Here is a 19,370-nt window from a genome sequence, read left to right on the forward strand (position 1 = left end):
GTGGGAATATTCACCCAAATATTTTTCCTGCCAACACATGGCTATTGTATCAGTTGACAAAATAGACACATGAAGTACAGACCCTGAGGCGTTGTTTTAGCCTCTACAAAGTGCTAATTTTCGATTTTAAAAACAGTGAACAAACAAACAAGATAACGAATATTGTCCTTAAGCACACTTTTATCTATGGATCTCAGCTAAAGGCAAGGCATTATCTGGGAAAAGTGGTGATAATCATTTTGCCCATGTTTGGCCTTACATTCTTAATTCCCACTGAAACTGCAATGTCTTGTTTACACCGTCATCTCACAGTAGAATAGGCAAAGCATATTAGCTTTCTTCTTTTCACTGAAGATAAAGCTGCAGTTAACAGATGTCCCACACTTCACTTAAAGAAGCAGTGAAATACTGTATCTATAGCCAACCATATCATGGCCATCCAAAGCCCTTATAACTGAGTTTATGTACCGTTTTTATACCATTTTGCGATTGCTCAGTAAATTTCTTGGTAAGGAAATCTGCTACTGGCACTTCTTACTTGCAGTTCCTGTCTGGTCACTTTTCAATTCATCTGTCATAAAACGCAGAAGAACTTTTGTTCATGAGAGCACCTTCCCGTTCTTTACTCTCAAACTTTTTTAACTTGAAAATCTCCTGCATCTTGTAAACTTAAAACAGACTGAAAGCAGATTCACATCATTATTGCTACTGTGTCCCCATGCCCTGGTTTTGCCATTCTCAATCTCTTTTCTTTTTTTTTTCCCCCAAATGCATACTTGAAAGGGGGGGGATCAACCTATGATCCCTTTTCCTCTCTCCTCACCTAAAACTTCCCTACAGTAGCCAGACATTTACTCATTAAGAACTGCAATCTTCAGAAATAAAGAATGATACTAACTTGACTAACTGCTGCATGTGAATTCATTGACCACAAAGCTACAGGTTGCCAGGGTTACTGACTAAATCTTTGTGTTTCTGCTCAGAACAGAAGTTTAATATTCAGAGCCTCCAATAGGCAGAGAAACATAGAACTATGTGGCAGGTTCAGAATTCAAGAACCTACCCTGAGAAACAGCAGGAGTTGATGCATACTCCTCCCTTCATACAGTATCATTCTAATGTGCTTTTTTACTGATAAGCCTCTGTCTCTCCAGGACAAAAGCTGTCTTTGAGGCAGGCACTTCTTACCATCCTACAGCCGCAAGGTCTGTAAAATCACCAAAACCCCCTCATTCTCATTCCAGAGAGCAGCACCTGTCCTAAGTCAAAGCAGATTCTTATCTTCAGTATGTAACAGTGCATCAACAGCTGTCCCAGCAGGAAATTAATTTCCCAAACTGAGACCATTTCCTAGTGGCCGAAGAGAAGGCTAAAGATGGAATTTCATATATTCATATATTTTTTTTAAGATGGGGGAAGGGGAGAAGTACAGAATTGACTAAGCAAGTGGAAGGACAGAAACATAACTGAATTATAGCACATAATGTGCATATATACATGGTATATACCATACATATGGCATAATGCACATGTATATCATATATACTATTGTGTGTCTGTGGTCAGGGTGTTCAAATTCTGGTCCCTCTTACCTTTTGGTATCATGGGACAAAATCTGGAAAAACTCAAGCTCTGCCATTCTGTGCCTGTTTTCAGTGTGGTCATTGTTTGGGTCACCTGGCTGGTTTATCTGTGAAGATGCATAAAGCCCAGTTCGTAAAACAAAGAGAGATGTGACACAGAGATAAGATTCATTATTTCAGGCACAACATACCGATCTTCTTTGGATGCAAATTCTTAAGCATTTGATGCTTTCTCAGAGATAATGCCATGTCCAGTGCACCAGATCACTGAATTTTCTCTCTCCAAATATTAAATTTCAACTAAACATCTGCATCTATACTATATGCCTCTTTTTCTGAGCGCATGCATTCCAGATTCCTAGCCTGTTATTAATCTTTACAATGCAGCAAACCAAACTTTCTGATTAATATAACTGTGAGAAAGTTTGTGGTATGAACCCACTTCTATTTAGGAATTCTAATAGCAACTTAAGAGCTACTGGAGACAAGATGTTTAACCAACTGGTGAGAAGGCAGGGACATGTTTTTCTGAGGGTAAATCAGGTTTTGGAATGTTCTAAGCTGCAATTTACATTCCAGAGTCAGGGAGCACTCCTACCCAGTGATTACACAGCTCAGCCCTCGCTACTGAGACCATACAATCAACATGTGCCTTTTGCAAAAAGCATATTCACCATATGCAGACAAAACATACAGAGACTTAAGAAATACGGTATCAGTTCTAATGCAGTCAGGTTGAGGTACCCTTTACCGAACAGAGGGGAAGGCACAGTCTAATGTGGCAGCTGTGAGAGCGTGGGGTGATATACCTAGGACACTAAAGATGGAGGAGGAAGCCTGTAAGAGCTATCTTGGACTCTCCTGAATTAGCTGTTGAAATTTCCTGTGTGTAGCACTGACTTTGCTTTATTCAAAGAATCCACCAGCAAGGCAGAAAGGCTTTTCTTTGTCACCTAGATATATTAGAAGTTATTTGTGGTGTTGTAGTGTGCAGAAACTTTTGCAAATTTGTGTTTTATGCATAACCATGATAGTAGTCACTCGTTGTGTCATGTTGTTCACTGCCTGACCCTTTGACCTGGCTATAAACTCTTAGGACTTTATTTGGAGTAATAGCTGCAGCCTTTCAATGAGATCACTTTTCAGTAAATCCAGTGAAAGCCCTGCAAACTCCCCAGACGATCATATTAATACTGTTTTAATTGCCAGATTGTATCAGCGTGGCAAATTACTCATGTATCTCTCGTTTATATTAACCTAAACTAATTTATATGTATTGCACTGGAGTTTTAAACTGATTTGCAAGATTTGATTTTAGAATCCTTTTTAATTTGGCACGTAAGTACATTTCCTAATAGCATAAAAATAATGTAAAACATTTTTTACACCCTCTAAATAGAAATAAGAGCAAGTTAAACTGTTTTCCCACTTTTACCTGTTTCTATTTAATGTATAGTTCGATACATTCATCCAATATTTTTAGAATTATTGAAAAAAAGGGAAAAGTACTGGGGTAAGAGTAAACAAAATTCTGAAGAACATAATTCAGCTGACTTCAAGAGAGAGAGAAGCAGATCTTTGGATTCCTGAGCTGCTGACTCTAGTCTTCTTCCTAAAAAACAGGCAGTAGACAGTTTAACCAGGCTGCTCTGCACAACTCTCCAGAGACATTGGCAATTTCAAAGAAAGTTTCAGTAAAGGATGTAATTCCAAAGATAATTTTCCGTTGATAAGGAAATGTCTGCAGATTTTTTTCCTGACACAACTAGACCATGCTTCTAAGAAAGATGAAAAAAGAGAAAGGGTAGGGTGGGGAAAGACAACTTTGGTAATATCGATTTAAGTATTTTACGGTGTCGCGTCTTCAGTGCTGAATGCCCGCATTGCTCTGTAGGTTAGCTCTGGCTAGCGTTAGGAACCAGCGCTGGCAGTTTCCTTACACGAGCGTCCCGTGTCAGCCTTCGCGAAGCTGGTGACACCGCGGCGTGGCTCAGCCAGGAGGTGTTCGGTGCGGGCGCTGCAGGCTGGGGCAGCGCTGGGGCTGACCCCACGGCAGTTTGCCGGAGCCGGGGCCAGTCCTGCTTTTCACCGAGATGCTGTTGGTCTTACCGGGGGCCAGGGCCGGAGCCGCCTCAGCTCCCCGGGCTCTGGGATCTCTCCCGGGCTCTGGGATCTCTCCCGGGCTCCTGCCCTCCCCCCTCCAAGGGTGCGGGCGCCGGGGGCTCCCCGCCGGCCGGGGAAGAGGCCAGGCCGGTGAGCCGTGCCCCGGCCCCACCACACGCCAAAGCCCACCTTTGGGGAGCCCCGCTCCCGGAGGAGCGGGCACCTGGCCTCGGGCCGAGCCGGCGGCGGCCCCGTGGCCCCGGCGGAGTAAGGCCGTGGGGAAGCGGCAAGAGGCGAGCGGTGCCTCCGGGACGGCCAACCAGGCTCCGCCACGGTTCGGCGAAGCCCCGCCGGCAGGCCGGGGAGGAGCGGGCCGAGCCCCTCCAGTCAGCCGCAGCCGCCGCCCGGCTGGGCACGGGGGGCACCTCCCCCGCCCCCCCGGGGGCTGCGAGGCTGCCACGGGGCGCGGCCCGGGGGTCGCTGCCCGCATTTCGGCAGGGCCGCCAGGCAGGGCGGCGGAGGGGCTGCGCTCTGGGGCGGGACAGCTCCTCCCCGCCACCCCGGAGGTGGAGCCGGGCGGCGCCGTGGGGCAGCGCCGACATTTCCCGCAGGGTCGCGGGTGCTGGCAGCAGCGGCGGAGGAACGGCTGGCGCGCCCGGAGATGACAGACGCCCTGCCGCCCCGCGGCTGCCAGGCGGCGGAGCCGGCGGAGGACGGCTACTTTCGGAAGGTGGGAGGCGCGGGGGCAGCGGGCTGCGTGCCCGGCCGGTTGGGCGGGCCCCCGGCTGCTCTCTCCTGGCGGAGCGTCGTGGGCTCCGTCCCCGCGGCGGCGGGGGCTGCCTCTGCCTCGGGGGGCGGCGGGCGAGGAGGCGAGACGGGGCTCTCGGCTGTGGCGGAGCGCGGCTGGCCGGCCCGGGGCAGGGCAGCGCCCGCAGCCGGGCTGCGGTGGGCTCCCGGGCGGCCGCGGGAGCTATCCTCCGCTGCCTCTGGGCTCGGCTTCACCCTGGAGGCTGGGAGCCCTCATACCCCTGCGGAGCCAGGGAAATTCCACCCGCCGACCTTCTTTTTGTCCCTTTTTTTCTCTCCTTTGCCCCCGCGCTCTTCCCTGATGGCACCTTACTGCGTCCCCTCGCTCGCTCTCTAGTAACTTGCCTTGCGTACCTGTAAGAAAGTTTGCTGGAGCAAGGCAATGAAGTTAACAGACTCATTAGGAAGTTTTTAATGAACATCTGCCCTAATTACTTTTCAGACTGAGTGGGCGGCTTATGCCATAACCTGCACCTTGCGTTCTTTCAGCACAACAGCAATTACAGTGAAGTATGGCCAGTAATGCAGCCCTGGGGGCTGCTGTGAACTTCACCGGAGGTAAAGGGCAGGACGGGGCGTTTTCGGGGAGCCCTGGCCCAGCCTCCCCTCGCTCTGTGTTACCTTCCCCGCACCTCTAACTTCTGTTGATGGGCTTCAGATAGGGGCGTGTAGGTATACACGGTCTAGGTTCTGGCTCTGAGACCATGAACTGGTTATTAAAGAAAAAAAAAAATGCACCTCATGCATCAGGTTGTTGCTGCTCTCTGCACAGAAGTACCCCTACGCTGCGCTCCAGCTGCCGCCTGCATTACACGGTAGGGGGGGAACATGTGCTTTGCTCTGTTGCCCTCTTCACAGGCTGTTTGGTTTTTTGCCCCCAGTATTTACCAAATCCCTAAGCCTGCAGGAGCTTAAGTAACAATATTGCCCTTTAGCAGAGGAAGTTTGCAGCCAAAAAGTGCGAAGTTCTACCTGTGCCAGCCATGCCGCAAGGAATCAGTGCTGACACATAAATAACTAGGCAGGCAAAACTTTGACCAAATCTTGTCTGTTACTATAATTTTTTGATGAGTAATCACTTCTTTCTTAGTAGTCCATAGCAGGAAATTACAAATTGTGGCAAAGCTGTAATTATTTAAGAGTTTTCACAGCTATGTTTTCTATGGTGTGGGATGCTCATAGGCTGCCTTGAGGCATGTTAGTAAAAAAAGGTGACTTTTCATGAACTTGTGAAATTCATTAAGTTACATAAACCAACTCTTCCACGTATTTGTCTTTACTGATGGGGACTTCACTTTAATAGCCAAGTTGTGCCACTTAAGTCGTAAGAGGAGTATATCTTCTGCACTCAGACTTGCTAAAGGACTGGGTTTGTTTTCAGTTGGATTGTTGTATATTAGGTTTAAGTTCACTGAAACAGCATTAGATTAGATATCCTGGAAAGGAATGAAGTTTTTCTCAATATGTGGAAACACTGTAGATCAGTCTTATACAATCATGAACATCTTTCCCACTTCTGAATTACTTATGTCTTAAAGCAGTAGAAAATGAATTTGATTAAATCTGGGTGAGCCAGTGTTGCAGTGGAACATCCTTCCCTTGTTGTTCCTTCAGATCTTTGAAAGGTTCATCCAGTTTACAAGTGTCTTTAATAAAGTTGTAAACTTCAGATCAGGCTAGATGCTCAAAGCCTTCTGTCCCTAGAAGTTGGGTACAAGTGGGAAACCAGTATTCCTTGTTATACATTAGTTGAATGGTCTCAAAGATCAGAGCTTTCATTCTGACTCAGTAGTTCTAGGAGAAGAGGGGAGAAAGGAAAAAAACCTCCCAACCAAAAGAATCCCACTCCTGGAGTCTTGAACAGATGCAAGTTGTGAACCCAAGGAGGTACTTTTGATGTAGTATCTTTAGGCCTGAAATGTGTATCTGAATGGTATGCTAGGTGATTTCATGTAACTGAAACTAGTGACTGAGCTGTCTATGTGTGTACCTAGGTCCCCCACCCTGCCTCTCCTGAGGTCATTTGTATTGCTTTCCCCTCCCTTTTTGCATCACACTACTCTTTGCTTTCCTGAAAGGATTTGACTGTTGGTTTAGCAGTTTTGTTGGTGCAGAATCACATTGGTTTCCAGGGATAGTCCTTGTGGTTTTAGATTAAAATACATTTATTTAATTTACCTTTTTATTCTATAAGCTGTGGATCAAGGTGAAAACACTTGCTTTGTATCAGTCCTGCTCATAAAAGGGCTTTCAAGCACTATTTACACAATAAGGTTGCCTTCCATACTGTGCAAGAATATTGTACACAGTGAAATTTTGTAATTGAGAAAAACTGAGCAGTTCATACAATATCAATTTGTTTTAGATGCTTGATATTTTCTTTTGATGAATGGATTACTGTGGGAAGTATGTTCAACCTTTGTATAGTGCCTTGTTGTGTATTACACTTTTTGAAGTCTTAAATACAGCATACCAGAAAACAACCCTCTGTATCCCCAGGATGCAATATGTAAAACAATTTATTTAATTATTGTTTAGTGCCTTTTTTTTTTTTCTGTAGGGAGGAGGCCCTGTAAAACTATGACTGGCTTTATGTGAAGGGCCATGACCAGAAATGGGGAAACAAATGCGCAATCTTGGTTCCTGCTTCAAATTCTGTTGCCACACTAGAAAGTTAGGCTTGCTGTGACATTGCCAGGTGAGATGTGATGGGTGGCAGCTACTGCAGTCCACTTGCACCCTTTCTCAGACTCCCTCTCTCTGTTCCCTTCCAGTGATGTCAGAGCTGCTCTGTAGGGACCCTTTCCTCTTTCTCTGACCCTGTCTCTGTTGATTATTTCCTTTCTCTTCATGGCAAAAGCCTGTCATGTTTATACAAGCAAAATTAAAATTTCTCAAAACATAGAGGATGCTTTGAGTCCTGGATGCTTTTTTTTTTTTTTTTTAATACCTAGTTTTAAGGAAGTTACCTGTGCAGCCACACAGGGTATATGCAACTTTGTCAATGTTGCCCTTAATCCCTTCCCTTTATATCTCCCCTCCAAAACAGCCCTCTTTAACCATTTGATCAGCTGCAATTTGAACTGTGAGAAGAATTTTAGTTTTAAAACCAAACCAAACAACAAAATCCTTGCTGGTGTCCTGAAGAGGATATGGCAAAGTAGAAAATAAGGTGCTTCTTCCATCAAAAAGATGGAGCTTCTGTCTAGAACTTTTTACTTTCTGGGAAGATAACTCACCGGGAAACTGGTTCTGCTACTGTTTATCTCTACCATCACATGCGGATAGCTTAGTTCAGTCTATTCCGTGGTACATTGCCAGAGCAAACTGTACCTGCACTCCTGGGTGGTGCAAGTGCTCTTGGACCGTCAGCCTGGTGCCTTGACCTCCTCTGTGTAGAGTTCCTCATTCTTTCACTATTAGTGGCAGCAACCTGTGAATCAGCCATGCACATCCCACACATCCATTCAAATTCTGCCCCCAGTCTTTCTTCCCTATGAAAGAGTCTGTGGTCAGCAGAAAATATGACAAAACTAATGATAAGAGCAAAGAACAATTTGTTTTAAAAGTAGAGCAAGGCATTTAGGCAGGAAGGATTTTTCAGCAGACTGATAGTAATTAAAGCAGGTCTGTCCTCATGTGCTGCTTTGCTTATGTGAGATGCTTCTCCCACCTCTGGGGAAGTTACTCTTTAAGCCTGCTGTGGTTCTGTGGATTGCTTGGCCTCTCAGACCTCTTACTGTTGTTTGTTTTGTTTGTGTTTTTTTCATTTTCTTCTGAATTTTTGTGGGAGAAACAGCTCTTTTTCAAGCTGTTCTCCCCTTCTGCCCTCCCCCCCCTTTTCTTTTTCATTACAGCACCCCACCCCACTAAACCAGTAAGTTTTCACAAAGTAAATATTCCCCAAAACATGTCAGTATACAGAACTTGGGATATTTATAAAGTAGTACTCAGCCAGTCACAGGATCCAATGCTGGCATGGTGATCTAATAGTAGGGCTATGCCTGCCTTGTTTTGGTTTTGTGGGGGTTTTTTTGGGTTTTTTTGTTTGTTTTTTTGTTTGGTTGGGGTTTTTAGGTGGGTAGGAGCAGAGCAAGGAGGAGTTATCTAGGAAGTTCTTTCTACTGTATCTTTCCCATCTTGGTTTACTGCTTTGTAACACCTTACACAGATTGTAGCTCTTCAGATTCCCTATATCGGTCAGGAAATTGCAATAAATTATAAGAAAAAGCCATAGTTCATTTTCCAAGGTTACCTTTTCTGTACCTCTCCAAGCATCTGCTGGTACAGCACTAAGCATCCTGTCTTCAATTTGGTTGTTTTGGATAGCAGTCCTTTGTGCTACATAAAGCCGAGCAGTAGGACAGCTAGCTTAATGAATCTTTAGATTCTGATCAGTTTAATGAAGATGCTTATTTTCTTTTCCCTTTCTTAAACCTTTGGCTCCATCGGTGAGGCTAGCTACTTATTATGTAGTCCAAGCTGATGATTCAGAAAGGAAGACTGTATATATTAGTACTCCCTGTCAGAGGAAAAGGCTAAAAACAGAAAACAAGCCATCCTATAAATGAAGCACCAGCCTGAAAATGATGATAGGTATGGTAACCAGCTCATGAATCAACACTTCCCTAATTAACTCTCTCCTTCCCCTCCTCGGCTTTTAGGGTTTCTTCTGCAGGGCTTCCCCCACAACTGTGGTTAATGTATCAGTTTACCAACCTGCTGCACCTGTGCTTCCACTGGGTTTTAGCTCATGTGGTTCTTTTCAGTCATTAGTAGCCAGGCAACTGTCAACATTAGCATTGACACAGGAATATTTATTTGCCTATTTGTTCTCTTTCCACTTGTCTGGCAGGAGAGAAACAACACTGCGGTGATTCATACCCCCATCATGCCATATCCACTCATTATATACAAATTCATAAAACCTAAAACTGAAAGTAGGCCTTCATGTGAAACTAAGAATCATCTGAAACTTGGTTAGTCGAGAGACAGACATATCTGGCAAAATACTAATTTTAATTTTGCGCAGTGAGTGGCTTGACAAGATGGAATAGCGTACAGAAAATAAGTATTTGGAATTTAATACAATAATTAGCTATAAAATTTTATATTTTGTGCCAGGCACTTAGACATGGACAAGTAGACCAGGCTCTGGAAGACCAGGTCTTCTTCCTCTGCACCCACCTCCCACCTTTTTTTTTTTTTTTTTTTTTAAACTCGGATAAAACTTGTATTATTGGAAGACTTGCAGTATATAGCTAAAATTTCAAAACTGAACTAGTAGAAACATAGAAACATGCAAAGAGAAACTTTCAGTAAAAGAAACAAACAGAATAATTTAGCAGGACTTTAGGACCAGTTCTAGAAATACTGGTGTGAATCAATCTGTTTACTACAGTTGCTATTACAGCCAAAGCAGTTACATGCATGAGTTAAATTACATACACGTTTAAATATCTGGAGGATATGGCCATTTGCGTACACTACAGGGCTTGACAAGCAGCACAGGTTGTACTGGCTGGGCAGGAATGTTTTATTTTAAGTAAGAAGGCACACCCAGTTTCAACTCTGTGTCACCTTCACTGTGTGGCTCATCTTAAAAGTTCAAACCACTACTTCATAAATCATACTTATATTAATTTCAAACGCTTACTGCCATTACTCATTGTTTGGCAAACAGTCATGATTTCTGTGTCCATTGCAACTGGATTTCTGATACTAAAAAATACTTCTGTCTTCCAGAAAGAACTTCTTGGCATCCAAATTAAATACAACTGTGTCTTTGTTTGGTACTGGTAATTTGGACAGCTATCTTCTCTCTGTAGTAGGTAATTTCTTAAGGCCTAGAGCCTAAACTTGGAACACCACAAAGATCCTGCCTGTACCCCTTAGACAGGGGATTTTGAGGCTCCTTCAGATGGGAGGTAAGCATTGGTGCCTTGTACAGAGGCAAGATTACTGTTCGTCTACAGTTAAGTATCAAGCCTGGAGTACCTGACTACAGGCTTGCCTAGCTACCCTCTCTGCCCCCATGTAATCTAGAATAAAATATCTCCAAAATCCCATGTGAGTCCTGAACTGTCAGTCAGCCACTTCCTAGCTCCGCTTGAGCTCCTGCTGTTGAGCTGGCTGTGCCTGGTGTGACAGAGACAGTATCATGTTGAGATCCCACAAGCATTCGTAATACAACTGTTTGCCAAATAAATGTGTATGGGATAACATTTATAAACTTGAAAATAAAACCCAGCGGGGTGTCCTGCCACCTAAGCTCAGGCATTAATTCTAACAAGAGATGAGCAGCAATCCCATTGGAATCTGTCAGCACACCCCATTAATTAGTCAGAGGATTGCTATCAAGCATGCAGGACATGCATGTTTATTTGTCTAATACCAGTGTCTATTTCTTTCAGATGTTACCTGGTTAGGTAAATAAATGACATATGGCAAGAGTCTTTAACTGTTGTCCAGGTCTTGCCTCTGATAATGATATATTAAAAACATATCAGCTTCCTGATTCTGCAGTTCAGCAGTGCTATTCAACCAAGCAGGAAGGAATAAAGTAGCTAGCTAACTGAACTTTAGATTTTGAAAAGCTTTTTATTGGTTCAGGAGCTAAGGATAATAATATTTAAGTAGCTCAAACACTTAATGAAGTGCAGCTATGCTCTGAGGGGAAAAAAGGCTCTAAAACTTGATAGCTGAGTTTACTATTCGAACTGTCTTCACAGAAACAAGTACATTGAGTAACTTTGCTTTTTTTCCCTCCAAAATGCATGCAATGAGAGTTTAAATTGTACTCCACTCCTGATCATTTTTGCAACTTCCTTAGCAATAACCATTCTGTTGTCGCTATTTAATTAATTTTACTGATACCATATAAGCCAGGGTAAAATCCAGTCCCCTCTCTAAGTTGTCCTGACTTGGCAAAGAGATAAACAGTAATTAAGTGAAGCATCTAGCATCCTGTTGACAAGAAATGAAACAGTAGGTGTGGAAGCTGCTGGGAAGTTTGGCTGCCAGATATTGTAATGAACTGAACATTAACATTCTTGGGGTAGTCCAAATGTGAACCAAGTACAAATGCTGTCTGGGAAAGGGATCTTCTACATGGAGGGAAACAAAATTAAGCACTTTCTGGGACCTGTCTGCTAAATAACCTTTTAGTACGCAGAATTTGTGCTTTACACAAGGAGGACTTTTCCCTAGATTGTGTATTTCCCATAGGTTTTTTTGCAGATATTGGTTATTTTCACTGTCCTATATGCAGACTTCTATCCATCAGTTTTCTGGCAGCCTGATTACAATAAAGGTTTTAAGCCTGTAAATGAACACAAACTAGCTGAGCATCCCCATCCCCTGTGCAGGAGATATAAAAAGCGATGTTTTCCAAAAGGTAAAATGTGAGTTCCTTATAGGCCTTGAGAAGTAAATGGGAGGTATATGCTTGCAGCTGGTGAGCCTGTCCTGGAAACAGTCTCCTCTATCCACAAGAAGCCTTTCATCTGGGAGACAAAAGTGCTGCACTTCCAGGCACACTGGAGGTGATGCGGATACCTCAGTCTGTCACTGCCTTGTCCTCCTAGGCTCCAGGGCTGGTTTTGCTTTAAAGCTTCATACAGAGATTAGTGGCTGGTCCTGAAATGCAGGGAAACACCTCTGCCACTTTTTTCTCTTTGCACAGAGTTTAAGATCATTGTAGTTTTGTGCTCATTGTTCAATGGGAGCTTGTTTGATTTCTGGGCTGGAGCTTGATCAAAGGTCCACTGAAATAAATGCACCACTTCTACTGAGCTTCATAGGCTTGGGAATCAGGCAGCTGATCTTCCTGAAAAAATTCCCAGAAGTAGAGCTGTAAAGAAGTATTTGAATGATGTAATGAAACTTGTTTGGCACACAGGAAGGGCAGGGAGTTCTGGAAAGAAGCTACAGCTTTGCAGAGAAAATGAAAACAAGGGCAAGGCGAGGTTAAGTTTAGGAAGGATGCTTGTACTAAGTGGTCAAGAAAAAAGTTGGAAGAAAGCATCACAGACCTACACAGGGCTACAGAGATGACAGGCCCAAGATGAGGATCAAGTATTCAAACTGAATGCAAACAGCAAGAAATAATTGGCAAGGTTCAAATAAAAAATGGCATGGATAGAAGAATGAGTACCAGTAGCAGAGAAAGATTACACAACACAAAGTGCAGAACAAACATAGAAGGAAAAACAGCGGCAGCCCAGAAAAAAGCAGGCTAAGAGCAGAAAGCAACTTGTGGATACAAGGCCATGTTGTACTTTCAAGTTTGCCTTGCTACTATGTCTGTGAATAAACACGTGTAAAGGAGCAGAAAGCATTTGGTAGTTAAAGGTCTACTTGTAATCAGAGGTGAGTGAATGAGTTTGCTACATCTGCATGTCCTCGCCAGGAAGATGATAATCTTCTATGTATTTATTGTGCCTGGTGCCAGTGCTTTCTCAAAGAGAGCATATACTGCACACCCAAGTGTTGGGCTTCTGCTGTATTTCAATGCAGAAACATTTTTTGCAAATGTAGTAATTTGATGTGGCGTGGTTTTAAAAGTTATTTGGCAAATGGTGCTTCTGAAGATGTGTGCACAAGCCTCCTGTCATTTTACCTGTTTGTTTAAAACTTTTCAGACCAGGGGTTTTAAATTAACGGTATTAGACTATGGTAATCTGGATTGATCAGCTCATTTCTCTGTTGTCAATTTATTTTAACTTGCCAGCCCTGAAAATATGAATTGAACTTCAAGTAGATGATTAGAACTTTATGTTCTGTTTAAATACTGGCTTTTGCTGTGCTGGTATGTCGTTGCCTGACCACTCATAATTAGAGCTTGTTTGAGAGGCTTTTAAATGCTGTTATATCAAAACCAAATTTTTGTCAGCAAAACTTAAGAGGGAGAGGTCCAAACCAGTGCATAATAATGTGGTTGGAGTACTTGAGGGAAGACTTGTATGAGATCTGAGCCGCCTCCTTGTGTAGTGCCTGATCCAGTAGGATCTTGACAAGCTTTGTAATGATACCCAGCAACACCGCTCAGGACATGCTCTGCTTAAGGGTAAGCCTTAAAACAGAGTGGTCTTACTTGCTTGAGAATCACTACTTAAGGCTGCAGGGATGTGCTGGTTGGCTATAAATGAGTGCTAATATTCAAAGCCAATTGATACTTTAAAAAAGGGGGAGGGCAAGGCAAAGAATAAAAAAGTGGAAGTGAAACTTCTAACCTGTTTAAATAAGGTGTTAAGATTGTGGTTCCCTCAACAAAAAAAAAGACAAGCAGTCCTATTCATCGGTAACAGTTTCAGCTTATCAGTGCTCAGCAGAATAGAATGGCTCAGTCCTGCTCAAACACAAGTTGCAGTCGTTTGAGTCTTGTGCTTTGTGTAAGGTGTGCACATACACAGGACCATTCTTGTGAATTCTGGATTCCATGCTTTGCTTTTTCAGGGCTTAATTTGATGAGTGTCTGAAGGTATAATAATCTTACCCTGTCAAGTTCTGCTATTCCATATCCCATCTTATCCCATCTCATATTACTCCATTTTCCATTTTACTTGATACTGAGCTATCAATATATAGTCTTGGTTTTGGCAACGGGTAACAAGAAAAACTAATGGGTGGATAAATCACTGCATCTGGGACTGTGAACATATACAGATGAAATAACTTATAAAGCTTATTCATATTTCACATTTTTGTTGCAGCATGCAAAGATGCTGTTGTGTTATGGCAGGATAGACTTAAAGACCTGAGAGTTTCCTGGGTGTGAAGAAGAGCTGTACAGATAAGCAGTATGTGCCAAAAATAAGCCTGAGATGTAAAGAGAGGAACCTAGGGAAGGAGGGGTAGGAATTGTACTGAAGATCTGAGCATCAGAAGGAACAAGAGCAGAGATCCTTAGAAAGGTTCTTGAAACTGTGAGCAGTGGTGCCACCAAAGCCTGTTGTTGATAGAGTTGTATTTCAAGGCTGCATGTATCTCAGTATGGAACTCTTATACTTTGCAAAGGTTAAGCAGAGGAATTTGATAGGAATTACTGCCTTGCCAGATACTGTTTTTATGAAACCCGTAGAAACTTAATAACGCTCTTGTCAAATTTGGTTATAATTAGAAAATAGCTTCAGAAGATTTCTAGGGGAGAACAGACTGGTTCACAGATGTACTTAAGCTTTAAAACAAATATTTTCTGCCTGGATTTTAATGTCAAATACTTTGGTGGTGGTCTCTTTTTCACTTTTGGTGACCAGGTGATGGTTAATGAGAAAGAAACACTTGTCAGTCATTCATCATTGATGAACGTGTAGTTAATTTGTATTCATACGGAACCCATGCTATTAAAGTTCATTCAAATTCAGTGTTACTCCTTTTTCAGTCTCTTCCAACAGCAACAAGAAAATTTGTTTCCTTAATTCTAGGGATGTAATCCTCTTGCTGAGACTGGTCGAAGCAAACTGCAAAATCAAAGAGCTGTCCTAAACCAGCAGATCTTAAGAGCAGTAAGAATGAGAGCTGGTGCTGAAAATCTTTTAAGGTAATTGTTATGACTTCCTAAGTTCTCTTGCCTGAGAAACAATTTTTTTTTCTTTTAATTTTTAAAAAGTCTCTTAGCTATTACTTTTTGCCAGTCTGCCTAACCGTTCCTCTTAACATGCTGCATAAATTACTGCTGGATGCTTTGTCAGTCTCCCTGAGTTTTTTTTAATGCTGTAGCTCTATCGAGTCATGACCTGCTATGAAGTACATTTTCAAAGCTGCAATGTTACAGCAAATGAGCTGAATGTTACATTATCTTATGTTGCTCTGTTTGATCAGCTTTATTGCTAGCGATAATGGCAGGTGAACCTTGCTGAATATTGTAATGAGTCCTTTTTACACCCTAAATCAAATACAGGTATTGTTACTGTACTGTTGCTTTTTCCAAAATCCTTTATGTCTGTGCTCCACGGTGAAAAGGACCATTGGTTGCCTTGTTTATTCCATGTAGTAGTGATACAGGAGTAGCAGCACCTAAATTGAGCAGGGTTACAGTTGCCACCAAGTTCTCCTACAGTTTGAGGTAAATTGAAGAGACTTTGCCCTTCATCTATTATAATTTGTCCACCAACATTTTTTAAAGACAGTTTTACATGGCTGTCCCCATAGGAATAGCGTTATGTTGCCCCTGTCTTGAGGCTACTACATCCTGTGATGAGCTGCCTAGCAAACAGCCCCTGTAGCTAGCTTTCCAACAGTCCATCCCTCTGTTACATAGAAGAACTGAAAATTTCCCCAGCAGTCATCTGCAGTGTCTCCTGAAGTGTCTGTTTCTCTGCTACTGGAGCAACAGTTGGTCTCCAAGAACAAAAATGTAGTCCTGCTTCCTTAGAGAAATGAAAATGCTTGGATAAATTCACTTCTCTTAAACTTGCCATTGATAGGTTGCCCTTTGTCTGTCACCTGCCTTTATCTCCACCTTTGGCAAGAAGGGTGATAGGTCCAAAGCTTATGTAGTTTTACCCTCTGTGACTGACTTAGTTTTGCTTTGTTTTCTGGTAATTGACTTAAGGAGTAAGACTTTAGGGTCTTTTGCCACTTTTTGTATGCATTGCGAAATTCTTGTGTCTGCTTTTGAAACTGATTGCTGTTCCTTCGGTAGATGGTTCTGATGGAAAGACTAAAGAGATGAGTGTGAACACTGGTTACTCTAACGTTCAACGTAAAGATGTCCTAAAGTTCGGCTCCTGATACCAATATTAATGGCTGAAGTACTGACATTGCTGTTGACAAGAGTAGGAACTAAGCTGATTTAAAGAGTAGAGGACCAGACTTGTTTCTGAGTTGTTAAAAATCTAAAACGAATGCACACCTGTTAGAGTACTAAAACTTGCTAATTCTTTGAAAGAAGCAATTTTAAAGTAACCTGACTACTAGATAGTTCACATGACTAGACCTATTTACAGTCTCCTAAGGAAAACCATAAATAAACAAGCTTTTTGTTTTCAGATTCTGGTTTCATTTCATGAAGTTCTAAAAGAAACAAACCGATTGCTGTCCACAAGGAGTGTCCTGCAGTAGGACTTGTGAAAAAACTGGAAATGCAGGTTTCTTTACTTTCAGCTGAAAGTAAATGCTAGGCTTGAAACAAGTGATCCATATAGCGCAAAGACTTTTGTCTTTAAGACTTCTGAAAGTCACAGTCTCCTTTTCGTTGTCTTTTTTTATGGAAGTTCTGATTTAAAACTGAATGCAGAGTAGATTTGTGTGGATCTCAAGGATATCACATTGCCCCTGTTGCTGTCTTTTGCTGTTTGTATGTCTACAGTGCAAAAACATGAAAAGGTAATCCAATTAACTCTAAATTGGCATGGATGTTGGCAGCAATATAGCTGTATTGGAGAAGTTCACCTGGATGGAACATTGGGGTTTCTGAGAAAGGTACTAGAATCCCTCCCGTGGAGGCTGGTAAGCTAGATCAAACACGGAGCCTTAGTAAATTATAATTAAATTGCTGCTAGTGTCAAAGCTCACCCAGTTACCTATGTGGTGCTGCCTTTATCAAGGAAGATCCACTCCACCCTGTGTCCGTGTCCAGTTTAGGTTATGCAGGCAGCAGATGTTAACATTGCTTAATTTAAGCAATCTCAAGTATTCAGTAAAGTACAGCATAGAAAATTCACAGATAACACATTTATAATATGAAGTACAAGCTTAAGAGTTTTAGCCTCGGAATAACTAGTTCTTCAGCAGAGGGTTGTTCCAAGTGGAGCCTAGGTGTATGAGAGTGTTATTCATAAATATTTATGAAGGTGAATTTTATGTTAAAATAAAGGTAAATGCAAAATGCTGCAAACTTAAGTTTGTTGTTGCCTAATGATTTGGATTCTCTAATACAGGGGTACAGTATCTTAAGCCTGTGTATGGTTCAAGGCTGTTTATCTTAAACTCATATCTGCAGTTATAGATAACAGTTTAAGTCTCTTGAAAATAGTAATACTGTATGGGAATCAGGTTAGAAATAGTGATAAAATATCCTGAAATACACAAATAAGAAGTCATGCAAATGCTCTGGCAGGGTCTAAATGCAAACATCCACTGTGCTAGCAGTTCAAAATGGTGTCATGTAAATATAAAGATAATATAAATAATGGCAAAGGAAACAAGCAAACAAAAAAATCCTATTTGTATCTGGCAAAATAAAATTATAGAGAAAATTGTATTGTATTAAAAGAAATATCTTTCTACCTCTATATTTGGTTGTAAAACATTCTGTAGTAACAGTTTTATGGGAGAGTTGTTTTCTTTTATTATTAAGATCAGAAGTCTCAACTGATCATTATTCAGTTTATAAAATGGGGAAGTCTCTTTTGAAAAAATAACTCCTGACTCTCCCCACTTCCACCCTTATAACTTTTGGGAAAAGGTCACATAATCTGCAAATAGGAGGGTAATTCTGTTTAAGAAGCTTTAGTTTTGTTGATTAAGGGTCAGGCTTATTTTCAAATACAGTAATGGCACAAAAAAATGTAGCATATAGCCAACCTGTGTGTCTGTGTGCTGTTATCTGGAAACTATCCCAGGCTGTCTCTTGACAGAAAAACCTAATGAATTCTGAAACATGAAGTCTTGTATCATCTCTTAAGGAGATAAAAAAAAAAAAAATCTTAAAAATGCTGAGAATGCTAGCAAGGGATTCAACCAAGCTTATGTACAAACCCTTTTCCTGGGCAGTAAAAAATGTGTATGTCTCTTTCTTTCTGCAGAGCAACCACCAACAATAAAGTACGAGAGCAGGTACTACTGGAACTGAGTTTTGTAAACTCAGACCTGCAGATCTTAAAGGAGGAATTGGAAGGGCTTAATATCTCAGTAGAAGTTTATCAAAATACAGAGTAAGTATAAAGCTAAATTACTCAATTTTTAACAGATCTTCTGTTTACCCTTGGAAACAAAACTGTTTCTCGGTGGATGTGAATGCTGTAGAATAGACAGGAAAGAACAGAGAGCTTGATAAGAAGAGAACATACTTGATTTGTTGACTAAGGGTTAGTCTGCATATTTGTCTTTCACTTGGGAAAGGTGTGTACCATTAATCCTTAGATACGGAGTTCCCTGTTGGAAGAGAGTTGCAAGAATTGAAAACTCTTGGGGCTGTAGACAGAGCCACGTGGCACCTAGCAGAATTTCCACTCCTAGAATGGCTAATTGGTTCAGTGCATTCTGGAGTGAGCAAACCTAGTGATGTACTTAGTATCTGTTCTCAAATCCAGTGCATACAACAGTCCTCTTTTTAGGTGGAGAACAGAAGTACAACACTGATTTGGAGCTCAAAGCAGAGCTGAGGTAATCTTTAAGGTGTGCGCTTCAGTGATAGAAATCTGTAATGGGTAAAACAGAGGAATTCTTAGTAATGAAGCTGAAAGTTTTCCAAGATACTTTTCTAACTTTAAAGATCATGCTAAACTTCAAATTGAAATGGGTCCCTCAAAGATAAAACTTAAAGAGTATTCATTGCCTGCACACTGCAGCGATTTCTGTATCCATTAGGTGTCTTGTTGCTCCTGAAACCAAGTGTTTACTATTTAATTAACATTAGCAGCTCAAGAGGCAAATTGAAGTACTTCATGTGATGTGGGGTATAACTTTGGGTCCCTCTTAGCACCGTTTTCATTTAGGTGTTAACTTCCAGGTGGACTACAAGGCATTATTAATTAGAGGGACTAAGCACATTTCCAGTGGGGTATCTTTCAACTGAATGCTGATCTGATGCAAAATATCTACGTTTAATTTTTCTCAAAAAGAAACTTGTGCTAAAGCTCCTGCCCTCCACCCCCATGGCAAACTTTGACAAGTGTTTGATGCAAAAATGTTTTTTGTTCAAGATTTTACCAG

At 41.8% G+C, this 19,370-nt stretch overlaps 1 protein-coding gene across 2 annotated transcripts in view; it reads left to right on the plus strand.

Annotated features, from left to right (window-relative positions):
• Window positions 1-4,235: 4,235 nt before the first annotated feature.
• The window catches only part of RHPN2 (rhophilin Rho GTPase binding protein 2), a 30,844-nt gene continuing 15,709 nt past the window's right edge, over window positions 4,236-19,370 (plus strand). Inside the window, exons 1-4 of one of the 2 annotated variants that reach the window (XM_056360883.1) lie at window positions 4,293-4,416; window positions 7,054-7,191; window positions 14,918-15,033; window positions 18,242-18,370. In XM_056360883.1, the coding sequence (XP_056216858.1) occupies window positions 15,005-15,033; window positions 18,242-18,370 (158 nt within the window). In that variant the 5' untranslated portion in view covers window positions 4,293-4,416; window positions 7,054-7,191; window positions 14,918-15,004. Of the gene's footprint in view, window positions 4,417-7,053; window positions 7,192-14,917; window positions 15,034-18,241; window positions 18,371-19,370 lie in introns of both variants that reach the window. The other variant, XM_056360882.1, reaches the window with a different exon arrangement.

The sequence above is a fragment of the Falco biarmicus genome, chromosome 15 (assembly GCF_023638135.1).
Source record: "Falco biarmicus isolate bFalBia1 chromosome 15, bFalBia1.pri, whole genome shotgun sequence".
NCBI classification, from domain to species: Eukaryota; Metazoa; Chordata; class Aves; order Falconiformes; family Falconidae; genus Falco; species Falco biarmicus.